General features: G+C 30.7%; 1 protein-coding gene across 2 annotated transcripts in view; it reads right to left on the reverse strand.

Moving 5' to 3' along the window:
* Positions 1-23,846, reverse strand: part of LOC136974388 (tyrosine-protein kinase Fyn-like) — a 65,426-nt gene that overhangs the window by 36,711 nt on the left and 4,869 nt on the right. The window contains exons 1-3 of one of the 2 annotated variants that reach the window (XM_067269248.1): positions 13,534-13,684; positions 11,742-11,968; positions 378-471 (exon numbers count right to left, since the gene is read on the reverse strand). In XM_067269248.1, coding sequence (XP_067125349.1) covers positions 378-471; positions 11,742-11,964 — 317 coding nt within the window. In that variant the 5' untranslated portion in view covers positions 11,965-11,968; positions 13,534-13,684. Of the gene's footprint in view, positions 1-377; positions 472-11,741; positions 11,969-13,533; positions 13,685-23,846 lie in introns of those variants that run through there. The other variant, XM_067269250.1, reaches the window with a different exon arrangement.

The following is a 23,846-nucleotide window of genomic DNA, read 5'->3' on the forward strand; positions in this document are numbered from 1 at the left end:
TACACAATCTGATCATACCCCACACCGATTAAAGGTTTTAATGAAGGATTATTTGTATATTAAGACTGTCACTAGCCCTAATTACATCATTATGGCAGGACTAATCTGTAATAAATCATCAAGGAAAGGGATAGAATGATGCCTCAACTCATATTATTCACAATAAATTACATCTTGGGCAGATATGAACCAAATCCCCATAGAAATAATTAAATACCTTATCACATGGCTGGAAAACTGTATGATATGATGGTTTTAGCAAACAAAATCTGTTTCAAGATATTGTTTTCCTCTTGATAAGAAATGAGAAACAAGAGGAATTTATATATGGCTAAACAGTATAATTTATTGATATATAATAAAATTTAAAAGCCTACCTTTCATCTAAAAGAATTAAATGATCTCCTTTTTTAAAACTCAGATCACCATCATCTCGAGCAGTGTAACTATATAAAGCTAACACTGTTTTATCTGAAATAAAAAGTAAATGAATTTAAATCCAAATATATTTTTAAAATAATTAAATATTTTATAACACATTCTAAAACTGTATATACCATAAGACCAAATCTGACAACTCTGTGTAATTATTTCTGTCAAAACAGAAATAATTATAAAATCATTTAAAGTAGTTGATATTTTAATGCAATAAAGCACTTTTTGGGATCATTTCCTCTCATTGTCAGATCCAAATACTAAAATTTAACTCTTAAAATCAAACAGAACTTATCTATTTGATAGCATATTGTTTCTTATTACAATTAAAAACATAATAAAGTTATATAAATAGATTAAGAGCAGTAAGAACAAACAACATGGTATTTCTGGAATAACCAATGAAACAAACAAAAATTTTATTTAAATTGAGAAAATGATGGAACAACATACAATGGAAATTATTTAGATGTGAATGTGTAATAATGCCATTAATTGAAAAATGAGGAAAGTTTGAGCCTTCAAAAGGGATTGGTTGGAAAGCCAATAAAACTGTTTAGTCACTGGAACTGCATTTTAATTGGTTCTTAAACACAATGTAATGTAATAAATTCAAACACTTGGTGTTCTATCATCTTTATTTAGTTCGGTTGATACTTGTTTAAAATACACATTTTCGGCATAACATGCGCCTCTTCAGCCAACTAAGAATATAACAAAAAATACATACAGTACGTAAAAGGTTAAAAAATACATATAAGTGATAAAGATATCTTAGAACATACCTCAGGACATTTGTGTTTTAATTCTTATACATTTTTTGAGACACAATGTAGTGCACACAAAAGCACTACAAAAATCAAATAAAGGACATTAAACAGTCCAGTCTTTTCATCTATCTGAAAAACAAAACTTCTAGTTTTTCTTCTTTACTATTCAATGAGATACAAATTTTCTTTATGATTGAACATTTAATAAATGTTTAGTTTAAAAAAAGTAATAAAATTCCTTGGATGTGCATGAGTGTATCTGGAAGACATCACACAAGTGTCTATGGATGATCTCTCTTTCAAAATATTTATGCTAATTTGTTTAAAATGTTTTGTTTAAATAACTTCCTCCATAATTTTAATATTTGTCATAAAATTTCATATTTCAGAGGAAAATAAACTCAATTTAGCTGTAAAAGTCAGTATTTAGATATGTTAACAGTTGTTGAGATGCTGTCAATACTGAGCATGTCTAACATCTTTTTTCCAAATACAGTTCATATTACAAAGTTCTGTACAATCCAGATTTATTGTCATTTGATTCACTGTAATTTCTGTTTAGAGCAGATAACAGACTCAATTGTACTTTTGAAGACTTATTTAAGAAATAATGAAATATAGAAATAACATCCGTAAAAACACATCATAAACTGGAAAATAATATAAATATTCACAGACATCTTTTGTACTGGTTTCAGCAGCTATGTTTATCAGAGAAATGTAACCTGAAGATCTCTGAAAGCAACTGAAAACATTTATTTTTCTAAGAAGACTGGGTCCAGCAGCTACTCTTATTGTAAAATTTCAAATACGAATGTTATAAACTCAGAGATGTCTGTGAGTATATATCATTTATATTTGAAAATTCCTGTAAAATATTGAGACCAACCATGAGATTCTAGCAGAATTCAATTTAATAAAATTAACATTTTTAATCATATTTAAAGGCCATCTTCAGATACAGCTTTAGAATGATTGAGTATAACATAAAATCATTCCAAATCATTAGATTAAAATAACATTATAATTGTATCATGTGCATATCATTCTATTGAGAAATTCTTTTTAAGATTTTTGTGTGCTCAAAGCAGTAAATTTTAATTTCTGCTAACTTATTGTATTGGATTTGATATCATAGTATGTGTATTTTTGTTTTTTAAATATTTTTAGATTTTAATTATATTAAAATGTCTCCGTATTTGAATAATTGTACAAGCAGCATTTTATTTACTTATTTACAAAATTTCTAATAAAAATATAAATTTATAATTTTATTTATTCATATTTTTACAATACCAAAACATTGCACTGATTAAGAACAATTTTAAGCATATGGAAATGTTAAAATATTAGTGGCTTTGTATAAATTGCAGTAATTAGTTCATTTAACAATCCATATGATACAAAGATGCAATATGTTCAAGTATTTATATGTACTGTACATCATATTAAAATCTTATCTGCTTCAAGGATATATCCCTCTCTTCATAAATAGATTAGAGAAATCACATTTTTTACATTAATTACAATACCAAAACATTGCACTGATTAAGAACAATTTTAAGCATATGGAAATGTTAAAATATTAGTGGCTTTGTATAAATTGCAGTAATTAGTTCATTTAACAATCCATATGATACAAAGATGCAATATGTTCAAGTATTTATATGTACTGTACATCATATTAAAATCTTATCTGCTTCAAGGATATATCCCTCTCTTCATAAATAGATTAGAGAAATCACATTTTTTACATTAATTACAATACCAAAACATTGCACTGATTAAGAACAATTTTAAGCATATGGAAATGTTAAAATATTAGTGGCTTTGTATAAATTGCAGTAATTAGTTCATTTAACAATCCATATGATACAAAGATGCAATATGTTCAAGTATTTATATGTACTGTACATCATATTAAAATCTTATCTGCTTCAAGGATATATCCCTCTCTTCATAAATAGATTAGAGAAATCACATTTTTTACATTAATTACAATACCAAAACATTGCACTGATTAAGAACAATTTTAAGCATATGGAAATGTTAAAATATTAGTGGCTTTGTATAAATTGCAGTAATTAGTTCATTTAACAATCCATATGATACAAAGATGCAATATGTTCAAGTATTTATATGTACTGTACATCATATTAAAATCTTATCTGCTTCAAGGATATATCCCTCTCTTCATAAATAGATTAGAGAAATCACATTTTTTACATTAATTACAATACCAAAACATTGCACTGATTAAGAACAATTTTAAGCATATGGAAATGTTAAAATATTAGTGGCTTTGTATAAATTGCAGTAATTAGTTCATTTAACAATCCATATGATACAAAGATGCAATATGTTCAAGTATTTATATGTACTGTACATCATATTAAAATCTTATCTGCTTCAAGGATATATCCCTCTCTTCATAAATAGATTAGAGAAATCACATTTTTTACATTAATTACAATACCAAAACATTGCACTGATTAAGAACAATTTTAAGCATATGGAAATGTTAAAATATTAGTGGCTTTGTATAAATTGCAGTAATTAGTTCATTTAACAATCCATATGATACAAAGATGCAATATGTTCAAGTATTTATATGTACTGTACATCATATTAAAATCTTATCTGCTTCAAGGATATATCCCTCTCTTCATAAATAGATTAGAGAAATCACATTTTTTACATTAATTACAATACCAAAACATTGCACTGATTAAGAACAATTTTAAGCATATGGAAATGTTAAAATATTAGTGGCTTTGTATAAATTGCAGTAATTAGTTCATTTAACAATCCATATGATACAAAGATGCAATATGTTCAAGTATTTATATGTACTGTACATCATATTAAAATCTTATCTGCTTCAAGGATATATCCCTCTCTTCATAAATAGATTAGAGAAATCACATTTTTTACATTAATTACAATACCAAAACATTGCACTGATTAAGAACAATTTTAAGCATATGGAAATGTTAAAATATTAGTGGCTTTGTATAAATTGCAGTAATTAGTTCATTTAACAATCCATATGATACAAAGATGCAATATGTTCAAGTATTTATATGTACTGTACATCATATTAAAATCTTATCTGCTTCAAGGATATATCCCTCTCTTCATAAATAGATTAGAGAAATCACATTTTTTACATTAATTACAATACCAAAACATTGCACTGATTAAGAACAATTTTAAGCATATGGAAATGTTAAAATATTAGTGGCTTTGTATAAATTGCAGTAATTAGTTCATTTAACAATCCATATGATACAAAGATGCAATATGTTCAAGTATTTATATGTACTGTACATCATATTAAAATCTTATCTGCTTCAAGGATATATCCCTCTCTTCATAAATAGATTAGAGAAATCACATTTTTTACATTAATTACAATACCAAAACATTGCACTGATTAAGAACAATTTTAAGCATATGGAAATGTTAAAATATTAGTGGCTTTGTATAAATTGCAGTAATTAGTTCATTTAACAATCCATATGATACAAAGATGCAATATGTTCAAGTATTTATATGTACTGTACATCATATTAAAATCTTATCTGCTTCAAGGATATATCCCTCTCTTCATAAATAGATTAGAGAAATCACATTTTTTACATTAATTACAATACCAAAACATTGCACTGATTAAGAACAATTTTAAGCATATGGAAATGTTAAAATATTAGTGGCTTTGTATAAATTGCAGTAATTAGTTCATTTAACAATCCATATGATACAAAGATGCAATATGTTCAAGTATTTATATGTACTGTACATCATATTAAAATCTTATCTGCTTCAAGGATATATCCCTCTCTTCATAAATAGATTAGAGAAATCACATTTTTTACATTAATTACAATACCAAAACATTGCACTGATTAAGAACAATTTTAAGCATATGGAAATGTTAAAATATTAGTGGCTTTGTATAAATTGCAGTAATTAGTTCATTTAACAATCCATATGATACAAAGATGCAATATGTTCAAGTATTTATATGTACTGTACATCATATTAAAATCTTATCTGCTTCAAGGATATATCCCTCTCTTCATAAATAGATTAGAGAAATCACATTTTTTACATTAATTACAATACCAAAACATTGCACTGATTAAGAACAATTTTAAGCATATGGAAATGTTAAAATATTAGTGGCTTTGTATAAATTGCAGTAATTAGTTCATTTAACAATCCATATGATACAAAGATGCAATATGTTCAAGTATTTATATGTACTGTACATCATATTAAAATCTTATCTGCTTCAAGGATATATCCCTCTCTTCATAAATAGATTAGAGAAATCACATTTTTTACATTAATTACAATACCAAAACATTGCACTGATTAAGAACAATTTTAAGCATATGGAAATGTTAAAATATTAGTGGCTTTGTATAAATTGCAGTAATTAGTTCATTTAACAATCCATATGATACAAAGATGCAATATGTTCAAGTATTTATATGTACTGTACATCATATTAAAATCTTATCTGCTTCAAGGATATATCCCTCTCTTCATAAATAGATTAGAGAAATCACATTTTTTACATTAATTACAATACCAAAACATTGCACTGATTAAGAACAATTTTAAGCATATGGAAATGTTAAAATATTAGTGGCTTTGTATAAATTGCAGTAATTAGTTCATTTAACAATCCATATGATACAAAGATGCAATATGTTCAAGTATTTATATGTACTGTACATCATATTAAAATCTTATCTGCTTCAAGGATATATCCCTCTCTTCATAAATAGATTAGAGAAATCACATTTTTTACATTAATTACAATACCAAAACATTGCACTGATTAAGAACAATTTTAAGCATATGGAAATGTTAAAATATTAGTGGCTTTGTATAAATTGCAGTAATTAGTTCATTTAACAATCCATATGATACAAAGATGCAATATGTTCAAGTATTTATATGTACTGTACATCATATTAAAATCTTATCTGCTTCAAGGATATATCCCTCTCTTCATAAATAGATTAGAGAAATCACATTTTTTACATTAATTACAATACCAAAACATTGCACTGATTAAGAACAATTTTAAGCATATGGAAATGTTAAAATATTAGTGGCTTTGTATAAATTGCAGTAATTAGTTCATTTAACAATCCATATGATACAAAGATGCAATATGTTCAAGTATTTATATGTACTGTACATCATATTAAAATCTTATCTGCTTCAAGGATATATCCCTCTCTTCATAAATAGATTAGAGAAATCACATTTTTTACATTAATTACAATACCAAAACATTGCACTGATTAAGAACAATTTTAAGCATATGGAAATGTTAAAATATTAGTGGCTTTGTATAAATTGCAGTAATTAGTTCATTTAACAATCCATATGATACAAAGATGCAATATGTTCAAGTATTTATATGTACTGTACATCATATTAAAATCTTATCTGCTTCAAGGATATATCCCTCTCTTCATAAATAGATTAGAGAAATCACATTTTTTACATTAATTACAATACCAAAACATTGCACTGATTAAGAACAATTTTAAGCATATGGAAATGTTAAAATATTAGTGGCTTTGTATAAATTGCAGTAATTCCAAAAGTGGAATGATAAATCTTGAATGCAAAATGTTTACTTTACAAGATGAAATTTAGATAATCTAATCTTCCCTTTCTTGTGGAAAATGTTTTGCAATGACTTCTTCTCTTATAGATTTATCTTCTGGATATTCGGCTTCTTTTTCTTCATTTGGTACATAATTAGTAGTACAATAATGTTGAAAATATTTTCCTATTTCTGGATGTGATATAGGTTTTGGATATTCAGTTAGTTCAAGATTTTCTTGAGCCACATAGTGATTGGAACCATCTTCGACTAAAACATTATAAAAAGGTTGTTTTTCTTTATGGGGTAAATTATACACTCCCATTTGATATATCCTATCTCGACTAGCTTCACAAATAGGATCCCAACCATAAATAACACAGATATAATTATATTTTTTGTGTCTCATAATCATTCCAACTGCATATTCAATGTTCAGATTGTTGTTACAGTGTTTTATTTTGACCTTTTTAGTCTGTCGATGACTCCTTTGTAGAGCCATTTGGCTTTGGGCCGCTTGACAAACGTATTCCACGATTCCTACTGAAGTGGGATCTCGAGATGATATTCCTTGGAGAAGTGACATTACTTTTGTTAAATTAATGTTCAGATGTAGATATACCCGAGCAAGTAGCAACTGATGTTCTACGTCATCTGGGCTAAGAATGGCAAGGAGCTCCAAGGCATTTCGAAAACACATTAATCCGTCTCCCATACTTTCTTGCCGCCTTCCCATGTCGACAAGATTCCAGCACACTCTTTTAAATACCTGAATTGGCTCAATTGTATTATACCAATTTTCTGCCATTGGAGAATAACCAGGTACTAAATCTTTGCAATCTTTCTGACTTAAAAATTTTCCATAATCAAAAGCATCAATAAAAGTATATTTCTGATCAGTTGGCAAACTGGGATGTTCTTGCCACTTCAGAAGAAAATGTGAAAATTAACAGGATGACAAACAACACCAAGCCTCCTTGCAATAGATGCATAAATTATGCATAAAGTAATGGGTATTCCTGTTTTTTGGGTAAGTACCTGATCAATATAGGAATTCAGAGCAGAATAATAGTCATCATGATTTCCATTAAATTCTTGTTGGTTAAAAAGAACAGTATTAATACAAGACAAAATACTTCTACAGTCAGCTGGTTGCCAAAGTGAATTTTCCAAAGACACATACATCTCTTTTAATTAATTCTGTTTGCAATAAAGGATGCTTTGGATGCCTTATTTGCAATTCATTTTTTGTTAAATGTGTTAAATATTCCAATTGTGATATGATATCATCTTCAGATATTCTTTCAGTAGGTTGACACCACTGAGCTAATAATATTGCACCTTTCTCTAGCATTTGTAAAGAAGAAGGAAGGCTAAGAAAATTTTTCCAAGTGATTTGAAGGCATTCGTGACGAATATATCTAAGAACTCGTTGGGCATAGTATTTAATTGTTAAATTATTTGATGGTACACCATCATGAAGAATGAACTCTCATTCTTCAATAAGAAAATAACTAGTCATTGGATGATCAGATATTTTTAAAAAATCACTAAAATGCTTCTTGTGACATTTCATCGTACGTATAAAATTGACTCGACACCATAAAAACTTTTTACGAAGCACAGATCCACAGTCATATCGTATTTTATATTCGTCCTTCCAGTTATATTGTTTACTAAGATCATAAAGTTTATATAAATGTGGCCACCTGGCTTTGTATTTCTTTCTCCAAATCTTGTTTCCATTGGAAATAACGCCAAACTTCTCGCAAACTCTTCTGAAGTTGCAAACGTCCGTGTGAATCAAACTCGGCAGACATAATATGTATTCTAATACCTCGTGTGGCAATAAATCTAGAGTTGGATTATTCATCGTCTTCGTCTACATCCATTTTCTACATCCATCACAAAAGAACATTTGAATAGAACACACGCCCAAAAAATCTTTGGGGAACATAACTGGAAACAAAATGAATACAAATTTAAATAATGTTCCAAGCATACACATCAATGCAAAGGTACTATATGAATGGTACCATATTTTTGCTGATTGTCCAAGCATGTCGGTCTATCCAGAGAACAATGAAATCACATATTTCCACATTTACCGGGATAAACCTGCAGGCCGGTTTCAGTGAGTTTATACATCCCTCTCCAGAGGGCATGTGAAACTCACAAACAGTAGTTTTTATTCAAAAATTATGAAACTGTCAGCATTATATCAAAAATTACAATTATATGTTTAATTTCTGCACCTTGTAAAATACACATGAAATGCTGAAAATGCTTTTTTCTGTTTATTTTATTGTAGTTTGATTTTGATCCACAATTGTAAAAAATAAACATATCAAATTTTAGAAACTTGCTGTAAATTATCTCAACTTACACCAATTAACATCTGCTTTGTGTGAAATTTCAGAGAAAAGTGTACTATATCTCAGGGTAGACTGTCAGTGCAGCCCAGCCTGACTAATTACTACTACTATTACTAATATCAATAAGCCATTCATTGTTTTATTGCTCTGTAAATGAAAACTTTCTTCCTACAGTCAAATTATAACGTTTTTTTTATAGTACCTGGAAGAACGTTTTCTTTATCATTTATTTAACAACTAGTTTTGTTAGATCTGATTAATTTTATTTTTTATTCACAGTTTAGCTGGCATGCTAGTAACTTCAGAGTCTCCAGCATGCTGGTTGCCCCCAGTTATATGTGGCATGCCAGTCAATCCATGAAAATACAGTACAAAATAGAGAATAATATAAATACATAAAATATAATACAATTAAAGAATAAAAAGTAAAACATATGCAGATCCATAAAATATAATAAAAATATATAGAGATGCAAAGAGAATACTTATATGCTCCCATACATTACCTCTTACTTCATGGTAATCTATGAGATTTTGACATTGATGCTATGGAAATCATAACAGGCCTTAAATGCTTTGGAGAGACTCATCACTCTCCACATCTTTTGTGTTTATGCACTTGAATTTTCTTAAAGACTTTTAGATTTCTAAGGTGTCAACCCATCTAATTCTGCACAATTATGGGTTGGTTGTATTAAGTGAGCTCCTTGTAAGCTGACATAGATATCAGGTTCCAATGTAAATGCCACTAACAAGGTAACCCAAAGTCTCATTTTTATGGTGAACTTGCATTCCTTTAGTTGAGTCCATAAGGATTGCAATGTAACTCCAACATACTCAAAATTTCTTGAATCTGTCATCCCTGATAGGAATGCTGTACACTCCAGAGATCGTATACTTGTCCATCCTTTCTGAGGAGCCTGTAAATGATTGGATTTCTTTGATAACAAATCCTGATGTTGTTCCTCATTACGTCTTGTGTACTTTTTGCAAATTTTTGTTGAAGTTTAAGACACAGAGAGTCTCTCCAATACATGGAAGACCTGTTACAACATTATCCAACTCAAATAACGATGGCCCACAATACTGTGACATTCCACAGCTTTTTGACTTCCCATACATCACAGGAGCATATCCTCTTTGCAACGATACATTTTTTTTACTTTTATTATATTTCATGGATCTGCATATATTTTACTTTTTATTCTAAATTGTAATTTCGTGTATTTATCTTATTCTCTATTCATTTGTATCACAAATATAAACATCTAAACCTGAGAGTTATTAAAGTCAAATAATTGCTAGAGTATATCGAGCTACATTAAAACTACTATTATTAACTAAATGCTAAGTAATTTAGAGACAGACATTACATGCCATCTCTTGCTAAATTTAATGATTTATTAAAATAGTAATTTAATTATATAGTAATTTAGCCCAATATAATCCAGCAATCATTTTGCTTTAATACATTTTTATCATTTATATAGTACATTTGTATTGCAGTGTATGCTTGGAACATTATTTAAATTTGTATTCATTTTGTTTCCATTACACATCATCTACCAAAAAATTATCATACACCATATTCCATTAGAAATATTCAAATTGTGCACAGCCTAATATTCTGTCCACTTTTTGTTTTTATAATGGAGTTGACCCTCTGACAAACTATATCATTCTTGTAGAGCTCTTGTCAGTATATTCTGCCATTTTGTCTTCAGTGCATCTGTTGGCTCTCATATTTGGATGTGTTGGTCTGGTCCAAATCCAGTGCTCTAATTCACCCAAAGATAGTTTGGTCAAGTTTAGATCAGGGCTCTGGAAAGTCCAATCCATGCATTAATCTCAATTTTCATGTTCCCATTGTCTAATAGAAACCACAACATGCATTTCACATTATTGTCTTAAAATATCCATTCCATAGAATTACCAGCATTTTAATATCCAGAAGTTTATTCAATGTTCAGATTGACAATGATCATAACTAGTGGGTCACAAATCTTACAGCAAAAAAGTCCCATACTATTAACTCCTTCTACTCCAGAGACATACCTGCATATGTTTTTTTTCTCAACTTGGCCAAAATACCATGGATATAAGCATTTTTTCTTTATTTATGCACATATTAGCCACTACACTTTGGTAATGTATTATTGTACAGATGTTAGAACTGTTGTCTGGTAACACAGACAACCTCATAATCTCAACTACTCCTGTTTTCTGGTCAATCACCAGAAAGCAGGAGTAGTTGAGGTTATGAAAACAAAATTATTTACTGATTTTAAAAACTCATGTTAAATGAGTCCTTCAAGTGTTTTGTGTGATTTTTTTAACAATATAAGTGAATTACTTTATGAAATTAGCAAAATTAAACTAAGGTATTCTTCATTTAGTCACTTGTCAGTAGTCAACAACAGCTACTATTAGGGTGTACAAAGACTTTTCAGTAGATATGATATTAATGCATATGCACTAACAGATTATTACAATTGTCAAATATTTTGAATAAAATATAACACTTACTTGTACTGTTAAAAGCATTTTCAACATTTTTAAAGTTCTCAGCATTTTTCTGATTTGAAAATGTCATGTTACTTAATGTAGGATGCACTTTCTTCTTTTTACTGTTTTCTCTGTTTACTCTTGTTGAATCTTCAAAATTGCAAATGGGTTGATTTTCAGCAAAGACATTTACAGGATGTTTGCTTGCATGATTTGATTTTACATCTGCTAAGCAGTTGCCCATAATCCTAATGAAATCAATTAAATTTCATAAAATTAAAAATATTAATATTCTGAAATTTTTATTCATTTATTCGTAAAATAAAATTTCTTCTAATAAATTTAAAAAACATTAATATGATAAATGTAAATGTTATCATTTTTAATTACAAGTATAGTAGAATCTGGTTTTAACAGATCACTCAGGCTGCCAAAAATCATCCATTGTTCTGAAAATTGATTATATTACAAAACCAGGAAATTATCCATTTTTTAACTCCCTATATATAAGAAATACCTGTACTTTAAATTATTCAGTCTATTCTTTATTCTATATAAAGATGTATGTTACAAGAATGTATTTATATTGTATGTGTACAACAAAGCTGATGAAAACTGTATATACTGTAAGCACAAAGCAGGTCAATTATGTATGCTCATTAGCACTTCACTTGACTTCACAATTTGTTTAAAAACTCATCCATCTCAGTTTGTTTTGATGCTACTTTTTTGCCTATTAAATACAACAACCACTTGATATTAGCAATATCATATACAACCTGTTTGTTTATGCTGAAACTCATCAGGAAAGTCTTCATGGCTTGGAAAGACTATGACCTTGCTTTGGGCCAGCATTAATGTTCACCAGGTGGCTTCTCAATCATATCAGCCTGCTGACTCTTTTCATACAATTCTTCAATTGTACATATCCCAAATGTAACAAGTGCATCATTGAACTCTACAAATTTCTGGAGACACCCAAATATTAGTTAGTTAATATTTGGGTAGTTTGTTACATAGGGAGTCACTGAAATTTTTTGTATTGTTTCCATTTTACATCATTTTTAATGGATGATAAAAATGATGTAAAATGGAAACAATACAAAAAATTTGTGCTTACTTAGTAAACTATAAACATGAAATTTACCAAATACATAGAATATATCTGTACACATTTTCTTCGGCACGTTGAATAAAGCTCTGCTTAAACACAGCTTTATACGAAATTTGTCTGTTGGACATGTTCACTTCACTCGCTATAGTTCAAAGATTATCAAACTGTTTTGCAACCAAAACAGTAGAACAAATGTATACCAGTCTATACTAATACTGTAATACACACAAGCAGCTGAGCGGAGTGAAGAGCAAACAATACGAACGAGGTTGCATTAAGTCAACTTTTTGCCCGATTCTAACCTGTACCCCAATTTTTGAGACCAGAGAAGTCCATACAAAAAAGGTGCACATTAGAATCGAGAAAACATAGTAATAATCTTAAATCATAATGGCCTCATAAGAGCAACTAAAATGAAGTGCAAATGCATGAAAATAAAATAGAATATAGGACTTTATGAAGCTATAAAATAAACAATTTAACAATAAAAAAAGATTATTAAACTATTTAATTAAACAATAAATAGTATACAAACATTCTACTTAATCAAATTTAAGAAGTACATTAATTATGAAAGAAAACTATAGTTTCATTTTATAAAATTACAACAGAATCTATCAGATTTTAAACATAATCAAACAAAACTCAACTTTATATTACATTATTACATTATTTAATAATGAAAATATTTCAACTTACTTTTAATATATATAAACTCTAATAAAATGAATAAATATATATTTTTAAAAAATCTTGATATTGAGAAATTTACTTTAGTTTTAAGAAAATAATGATAATATCGTACAAGGAACAGTAAAATCATTTGCAGAAGGGGAAGTTCCACAAGATTTGTGGAAACGTAACATTTCCTTCCTGTCAAATACAAATAAAAACCAAAAAAATAATTATACATGACATTATAAAGTGTTTTTAATTATCCAAGTGTAAATTTCAAAACTGTTTAAGTATAAAATTATTTTAAATTTTTATAAATATAATTTTTTCTTAAATATATTTTTGCCTGATTTAGCATTGTATGTGGGAAAAATTTTTAAACATCAATTTAATAACTTAAAATATAATAAATAAATAATAGGAAGATTTACATTAATGTATTTATACCAAAAAGCTGCACTTAATCATTTTAATTACTAACCAATTCTTTATTAATTTTATTACTGAATACAGAGATACTATCTGATAATTTAAACATTTTTAATTATCTATATCTATACCTGATTAAGTAGGGTAAAACAATGAATCATTTCATATAAAAATAATTTAATTAATATTAAGTATTTTAAAAAATCAGAAATAATAATAATAATATTAATTAATTTTAAATTCTTGAATTTTTAACGGTTTAAAATTATGCACGATGTACGAATCTCTGAACTCGAGCATATAAGTTAAACACTACGTTGTATAAAAACTCGGATAAATTCGTCTTTGTAGGCAAGTTAAGTTAACATAAGCCATCTACTTAAGTTTATACAATATGACTACTGACACATGTTATTGCATCCAAAAACACACCAACAACATTCAAATGCATTGGAATATGACCTGCAAGTCATGTTGAGCATGTAAAAGAGCATTAATTTCCATTGAGAGTAGTGAGAATGCTATCTAACATGAGTCTAATCACAATCATTTCATTTGATGATACAACAATAAGCAATAGATTAAATTTTCTACAACACAGTTGCAACCTGTGAAACTAAGGTAATCCATAAATTACAAGTTGTTCAAAAAAGGCAAATCTGTGCATACTGCAGTTTCAAGCAACAAGATATTGGCAAATGTTGTGTCATGTAAACCAACCTTAATGGTTACAGGGTGATGCTAAGTATTCCTGTCTAGATTAGCAAATCAGTCCTGAAAATCAGTCAAATATACGGACCACGTAACAGTTTGGATTAGATTCCTTGAGCTCTTTTGGGAGCATCAATGTCTGGCTCACAGTTAAGAATAGACTCTCCGAGCTATAAATATCTTTTTGGAAAATCTCCGGACCACGACTTTCAAAATCAGGAGGATGCAATCAATTGTGCAAACTGAGCACAAGGATCTTTTTATGTTTTAACATCTCTCTGTAATAATTAGTGCATAAACATTTATTTGACTACAACAAAATAAATCCAAATTGCTTTTCTTTTAGATGAAAATTTTCTAAAACATTTTTAAAACTTGTCAATTTCAGATTAAATCCATCATCTGGTCAGCTAAAACTACAAATTCAATTTTTGAATATTTTCAATCTAGAAAAAGCAATTTGATTGGATTTTACATTTGAGCAATTCCTTAATGAAATAAGACAATTTTTTGCATTATAGAAACAAACATAACTAGACATTCTCCTCTCTCCTTTAAAGGCTTTTATCTGTATATTAAAAAATCATTCAATAAATTACAAAAACTTACAATTAAAAACAGCAGATATATGCAGACAGAACTATTATATGAATCAGTTAAATATTTATCAATTTTTGATCATTTTATCACATTTTATTTTATCAAAATTAAACAAAAAAAAATTAAATAATTTTATCTACAATCAAATAAATACATTACTATATGCTCAGACAGAAATTTATCTAAAATATCTAATTTTTTAAAATAAATATTACAAAAAGGATATTAGTTACACAAATACATTAGTTACACAAATACAAATAAATAAATTCAAGTTAGGCATCAAGGAGGAGGCATTGAAATGAACCGATAAAGTTTCATTTGTGCAAACATAATGAAAACAGTAATAAGCAATTATCAAATTGTAGCAAAGGCACAATTTCTTGGGAAACAATTATATAATTTAAAGGAATCTTAAGTACTGTACATCTTGCCTGGATGCATGTGGCAATACAGTTGGACAAGGAGACATGCTATCCTGATTTTCTTCACAAATGTTGCAACTGCTGCTCCAGATTCCCAACACTTGTAGATAACCAAAGCTGGCATCTAATCTGGTCCCATAAAATGCTCAAGAGGCAACAAATTTGGGCATCAGGCGAGCTAAGAAACATGAAATGATAGAGACACTTCTGGGAAACTTGCATATGTGCAACTAAGCATTATCTTGCTGGAAAATGGCTATTTGCAGCCCTGCCATGAAAGAATACAGAACTTTCTGAATGCACTGCTATGCCATCAATATATCTTGCACTACCACTATCATATATGAGTTGGCTCCCAGCCAACATGTTAGCAGTGGGGAGTTTGAAGCAATTAACAGTGCTCCTCCATTCACTAACACAATGGAAGTCTGTTCCAAAACAAATCTATACAATAAGTTACAGAAATGTCACTAAGCATAGGACAATGATGTTAGGCTGAGGTAAACCTTACACTCAGCTCCTACAACTGAAAATTTTCATGCTTGTACAGGAATTTTGTTATGTTATAGTTTAGATGTGTCTAAGGACATAGTTCCTGATGTCAGGGATGAATTTCCTGGTAATATGATTCTCATCTGATCATCCCACTTATGCTGCCAAAGATTATTAAGTTCCTGCCAAAGCAAAGCATGAAGAATACAAACTGATAAGAGTAAAAATAAATGTTAACACAGGCTGTTAGTTGCAGTCTTGAGTAAGGAATATGCCCTCTTGTAAAGTACTATTTTTAGTATCTTAGGAAACCAACACTAAATGCGGTCGGTAAAACTTCCGTTAACCTAACGGGTACTTTATGCAGATTTGAGATTAGTTTGCCAGGCCTGGGCTTTTAAGCATGCACCGAAAAATTAGTAATAATAACGATAAATATCAAGCCAAAGTAAAAGTTCAAATATATTTAATTAGTAACTAGAATTTACTATGTACAAATGTCTATAATCCAAACAAAATTTATTAACGAAATTCAACAAGTCAACCCGACAATAAACTCGGCTACTTAGCTTAACTTAATATTAATTCCCCTTTGAAAATTCGACAAATCAAATACTTAGAAACTATGAACAAAATCTCTTACGAATTAAACGTCTATCCGTCACCTCACTATACGAAAAACCTATTTCCTCAATCCTTTCGATATCGTCAAATCGAACTCCTCTTTAACACCTTGGATCGTCCAATTATCAATCTGGACTTCTATCAGAAAACACTTCGCTTTCGAATTCGCCTCGCTCTGGAGATCACCTCGATTTGGAATTCACCTCGATTTGAAAATCACCTCTCTGGAAATTCACCTTGATTTGGAATTCACCTCTCTCTGGAATTCACCTCGATTTGGAAATCACCTCTTCCTTCTTCGGTTAACGTACGGGTTTTATGCTGTGAGGTGACGTCACACTTCAGCTGGGTTACTCCCCTTATTTACATACTTAGTTTGTTAACATTAATTTTTTTCCTGGCAGCTTTAATTTTCCGACAAAAGCTTATAAACCGTTTACAAAGTATTTATCATAATTTTCTGGGATGTTAAGACGGTTTAGTAAGTATTTCCTTACTAGTGAGTGTGGGGACCCCCCTCCATTTTTTTTCTGCGGACCGTTTACTTCCGCTGGGTAGCGCGAGTGCGCAAGATTTTTCCTATGGCACTTATTTTTTTTTCGTGAGTTGTTTTATCTTCTTTTTTCGTTACTAATAAGGGAGTGGTGGGGAACCTTTGTCCCAAATAAACATAAGCCCCAAACAAAATATAATAAAACGAAAACTAATAATAAAATAAAAATAACGCTCGGACTCAGTTCCTTACACTCTTGTTGCCAAGAAAGTCAACATGGACCTTGACCTAGTTTTTAAAGTAACAGTTGATGTTAGAGCTATCTATAACAGTATCAAGAATCATATGATGATGTGATGCAGGCTATTAGAGTTATATATAAAATAAATGGCAGAATGCTGTCAGTGAATATGGCAATGGATATAAGATTGATATAAGATCAATTGCACCAGATTGCAAACCATGCCATTATAAGTGGCTAAGAGTTTTGCCTGAAAAATGGAGCAACTTTGGTCAAAAATATAGAATTGAAAGTGAAATTTAAGAATAAGAAAAATGGAATTTGGTTGTTCGTTCAAGGATCACAAATGCACAGTCAACAGCAGAAACAGATTTAGAACAAAAACTGCAAGCTCATAGCAAATAAAGCAGATGTTGAGGTACTAATGACAAGACACACAGCAGTGTCTGTGCAAATTTGCATTTATTAGTTGTCTGCCAATGATATTAAAAGAGAGCCTTCTATAGAGAGGCTTTCACCTGATTCTGGATGATGGATGTTGTGACCTTCCTTGTTGCACTATACCACAAAAGGGTGCTAAGAAGGGAAATAAGAACATACCTGTCTGTTTTGGTCATCACCCAGTCAGGTATATTATGGATCAAATAAACACAATTGTTAACAACCACTCACCACACCTGGATATAATTACTGACGTATACTGAACCAATTACAATGTGTAGATGATGTAAAACATAATAATTATATATGCTCATTGATAAAAAAGTTATGTATCCAGATAGAATTGTTTGATTACTGCAAAACTTTGCATACAGCTATCTCCCAGACAGGTATGTAAATGGTTGTAGTTGTGGACTGATTGCATGCCAGGTAATAATAGTGGTGTCTTAAAATTGCTACCCCAGTATCATATAAAAAGGCTTTCAGAGTCTCACTGTGTTTAAAATTATCAGTGTGCCTGTTATTTGAAGATCTTCGAATGCCAGATATGTCTATGTGATGTAGTCAAAAATCTTAAGGAGAATTAACGGAGTTAGAGAAAAGCTGTATCATTGGGCTGAGGGAAGCAGGATGGCCATTATACTAAACTTTTATCATTCGGGGCATTTTGATCTGAACACAGAAATGTTGAGAGCAGTGGATATGTGGAACACACATACACAGTAGGCAAGTTCTACACATTCAAGAAAGACCAGCAGGAGAGGTGATTATCTGATCATGAGATAAGCATGAACAGCACAATGGAGTTTTTGTCCACTTTTGTATTGAGCATTCTGATATAAAACTACTGGTTAATTAACAATTGTCTTTATTGATATATACCAAACCAATTATGGTGTGTAGATGACAAAAAAAACAAACATTTTTTAACTCCTCCTGAGTCCTTCATCAGGTTTTTTAATGATTCTTCAATGGTTCTCGTTTTGGAATAAAATTCAAACAAGTTTGAATATAAGTTCAAAAATTCTTACAACCACGTCGTGCCAGCGCAGAGTCGCCCTACCGGGACTCAATGTAGAGCTAAGCCGCATTGTCAATCAACTCTTGCAAGGCCATTGACAAAACCATTTCCTCTTATTATTTATGCATGTAGATGTAAAACTGGATTTAAAAATGTGCATAGCCTCCAACCATCTAAAGTATTCCATGGGAGGGCACAGCGAGGATGAGTTTGACCCAGTTAAAGTCCACTACTATGTCTGGATCTGTTGCATACATAGAGAGGGCTGTGGTGGTTCTTGCACGATGTTGTAATCTGATCCCTATGGAGCGCTTAGTTCACCCTATATATACCAGTCTCTCTCTCATCTGTTGACCCTTATAGGGACACTATATATGTAGGGGGTCTGTTTGGGTTGGGAGGATCCTTCCCATTACACCATTACATAGCATGTCAAAAATAGTTGGTCACCTCCTGTAAGCGAGACACACCTGGCATTTCTGGCACATAAAGACCTTAAGTACAGGTTAAAGGTGATAGGGACCCGGTCTACATCATCAGATTGATTATCGCTCGGCGGGTCAACTCTAAGGGTGTGTCCTGAGTGCATTCACAGATAACGTTCTATCAGCCCATGCGTAACATTACGATAACTGTGTGCTATGGCTATGAGCTCTATAAATGCTAATTCAGCATTGAGAGCCTGGGGATTGGAAGAATGTGTAAAGGCTCTTCTGATTAATGCCTCGTATGCCACAATCTTGTACAAAAATGAATTACATGACCCCACCAGTATGTACGATGACATGTATCCCAGTTTACTGTAAACTGAGGTGTAGATACTAACCGCTCCACTCTAATATTTATGTCCAAGAAGTGCACCACCGAAAGGCTAGATAGTTCTACTTCTAGGATCAACCCTGTAGGGATTATTATTTATACTATTGATAAACGCAGTCAGATCCAGAACTGTCTTCCAGAAAATAATGATGTCATCAATATACCTCCTACATAACAGGATGTTGGGGAGGAACTGAGGAAAGACGTTGTTCTCCAACTGTTGTACCACCATTTCACAAAGGTCGCAAAGATACAGGGTTACCCATGGGGACTCCTTTTCCTTGAGTGTAGATGTTGCCATTAAACTGCAAAACCGAACTGAAATACTGTTGCTAGCCCAGTAGAGCTCATAACATAATTGAAAGAGGTCACCTCCCCCAGTACATCATGGTCTTGGACTTTAAAGTCTCTCTACCTATCTACTCAGATCCCTCCTTCCTTTTGTGCACTCAGTGACATCCTATTTCACGTTGTCGAGGATGAATCATTAGACCACTTAGTGCTGGAGATAACACACTTAATTTGTTATAATTCGGTTTTCCAGTTCAACGGTGACATCTACACTCAAGGAAAAGGAATCCCCATGGGTAGCCCTGTATCAGGGGACCTTTGTGAAATGGTAGTATGACAGTTGGAGAACAAGGTTCTTCCTCAGTTCCTCCCCAACATCCTGTTATATAGGAAGTATATTGATGACATTATTATTTTCTGGAAGACAGTTCTGGATCTGACTGTGTTTATCAATACTGTCAATAATAATCACTACAGAGTTGATCCTGGAAGTAGAACTATCTAGCCCAGTGGTTCTCAACCTTTTTTTTATCACGGCACACTTTTAGTACTTTAAAAATTTGGCGGCGCACTAACAATAAGATAAATTGTAAAAAATTTTACTTGGTTAATTGAGGGATATACAGTACTTATAATATATTTTGTAAAAATAGCATGCAATAATAATTTTCAATGAAATATAAAATGAAATTGCAAAGTAAACAAAATGCTTATTTAATGATAAATTATAAATTACATTTAATGCGAAATTTGAGCTTGGTGTTTTTTGATAACTTCATTCATATTTGGGCGTAAAAATGATAACGCTACTCTCATTTCATGATGCAGATTTAAAAGACTGGATCTCTTTCTTGTTTTTGTTGGTCAAAGCCGAAAATCCAAGTTGGCACAAATAAGATGTGGAAAATTGTAATAACACACTTAAAGCTTTTTGTGATATTGTCGGATAATTGTATCTAAGATTAATCCAGAACGAATTAGTTGATTCTTCTGAATGTTTTGAAATTAAATCTCGGTTATTACACACCGAAATCAATTCTTCCTCTTTTTTCAAAGTTAACTAATACCCCAACGTGTCATTTATCACAAATGAATTTCGAATTCAATCAAATTTTTTTATGTTTAAATTTGGAAAGTAATGAACAATTCTTTGCTCAAATATTGTCAAATGATCAATAACTATTTTATGAATTATTTTATAGCAGTCTTTTGGAACTGACTCAAATTTTTCTAAACTATCTTCTTGTGCCTTATTCTTCCATAAAGTAATTTTTTTTTAAATCCCAACAATTTATTGGTGGAGTTTAAAACATTTTCATTTGGTCCTTGCATATTTGTATTTATGTTATTAAAAATAACAAAATATCAGATAAGTATGCTAGCTTAGCACACCATATTTTGTCATCCAACAAATCAACAAAATCATTATCATCTTGTTCAAAAAATAACTTTATCTCGTCTTTTAATTCAAGTACGTGAGATAAAACCTTCCCTCTGGACAACCACATAACTTCCGTGTGCAATAACAATGATTCGTATTTAGACTCCACAGCCTGGCATAGTTGATTAAATAGGCAACTTTGCAATGGTCTTAATTTTATATAATTAATCATTTTAACACATTGTTCCAGCACTATTTTCAATTCTGATGGTAATTGTTTTGTAACGAGTGTTTCCTGATGCAAAAAACAATGGGTAACTAACATATCTGCATTATGTTCCCTTACATGTGCTAAAAATCCTTTTATAGATCCAGTCATAGCCGGAGCACCATCTGTGCAAATGCCAATGCACATATTCCACGAAACATTAATTTCTTGTAAATACGAATTAATAACATTGAAAATATGTGTTCCTGTTGTAAAATCAGATAATTCACGACAACATAAAAATTGATTAATTATATCATTCTCGTGAATGAATCGAACGAATGCAATTAAGTGTGCTTTTCCCGTAATATCAGTTGTTTCATCAATTTGTAGTGCAAAAGTGGAATTTGCAAGAATTTTACTAGTATTTTCTTCAATATTTCGGGACAAGTCTATAATCCTGCAATGAATTGTGTCATTTGAAAGTGATATTTTACAAATGTCAGTTTCTGCTGATTCACCTATCATTCTTTTTACAATTTTACGGCAAGCAGGTAATATAATTTCTTCAGCCAAATTATGAGGTTTTAATTTAAGAGCAATTAATTCAGCCACTTCATAAGAAGCTATCTGAGCTTTTCCAGACACACTAAATTGTTTTTCAAAAACCTTTACTTGTTTGGATCTTGCAGATAATGATTTCTGAAAGTAGCTTTTGTCTAATGATGAACAACTTCACACCGAGTGTATAAAAAATGTTACTCACAAAAAACCCGTAACCGGTGCGTAACATACAATATCAGTCACTACAAACGTTTTCAAAACCCCTTCTGGGTTCTTCTTCAGGTTAAAAAATTGACTGAAATGTTTTTTGAAGATGAAAAAAGGAACCAAATTTTTAAAATAACATTCAGCCACATGTAAAATTTCCACGTTCGATGCTGTTCAGCACGTGATTTGGTTCCTTTTTTCATCTTCAAAAATCGTTTCAGTCAATTTTTTAACCTGAAGGACCCAGGAGGGGTTTTGAAAACGTTCATAGTGACTGATATTGTACGTTACGCACCGGTTACAGTTTTTCGTGAGTAACATTTTGTAGTTTTTGTCTTTTGATGCAAGCGACGTTGGAGCTTGCTAGGAACCATAGCACTGTTTGACAATTTCAGCCACATACCACACACTTGGGAACAGTTTGATCATTTTCCGTTGTAGATGTAAATCCAAATTTTAAGAAGTCATCATTATACTTACGATGAATATTGCAATTTTTGGCAAAGACTGGGCTCAGGCTCATTAGCCTGATCGCTAACATCATTATCATTGTTAAACTTTCTTTTTTTTATCCATTTATCCATTTTAAGAGGTTCTTTTAAAATAAAAATAATTTTGTTAAAAAATTATTAAAAACGACATATCGTATATTACTTTGAATCCATTTTAATTAAATTTGACAACACAATATTGTGGTATTGCCCCAGAACTGTAATAGTCATGTGCATCAGTTCAGTCAGTCCCTGCTAGAGGTGCATTTAAAAATTGTAACTGGTAACACCATGGTAACATTCAGAATCATATGATGATGATGATTCGACAAGTTCATCAAAAAAGAAAATGAACTTGTAGAATTTTTTAACAAGTATCGGAAAAAATTATCTTTGTTTAGTTTATATTGTGAAATCGATAATTTTGTATCATTTGCTGGCCATTTTCCATTCTGTCTTGCCTCATCTGAAATTTGGGAAGACATGGTTTTCTGATTTTAGTCGCTTTGAGTCGCAGAAACAAAATGTTTTATTTTCTATAAATTTTTAAAATTACGGCCACATTTGTCAGACGATATAATGTGTCTGCCATCTTGTACTTTAATAGAACCGCTATATCCACTTTGTCATCACAGTTAATTCAGTAAGTACCACAGGACAACCGGTGACATCATAACAGTGATTTTTAAACACGGTTATTTAGGTCACATTTTCTAAACGCCTTGATACCTACAGGCTGTTACCAACAACACAGGTTACAATTTCCAAATGCTCCATAAGAAGGTAGAACCGATTGAACTACTTGTCTGATGTCATTTATGTATGGATATTCGCAGTGGCGGCACACTTCAGAAATCTCGCAGCACACTAAAGTGCTGCGGCACAGTGGTCAGGAACCA

The sequence above is a fragment of the Centruroides vittatus genome, unplaced genomic scaffold (genome assembly GCF_030686945.1).
Source record: "Centruroides vittatus isolate TY-2023 unplaced genomic scaffold, ASM3068694v2 contig_349, whole genome shotgun sequence".
Taxonomy (NCBI): domain Eukaryota; kingdom Metazoa; phylum Arthropoda; class Arachnida; order Scorpiones; family Buthidae; genus Centruroides; species Centruroides vittatus.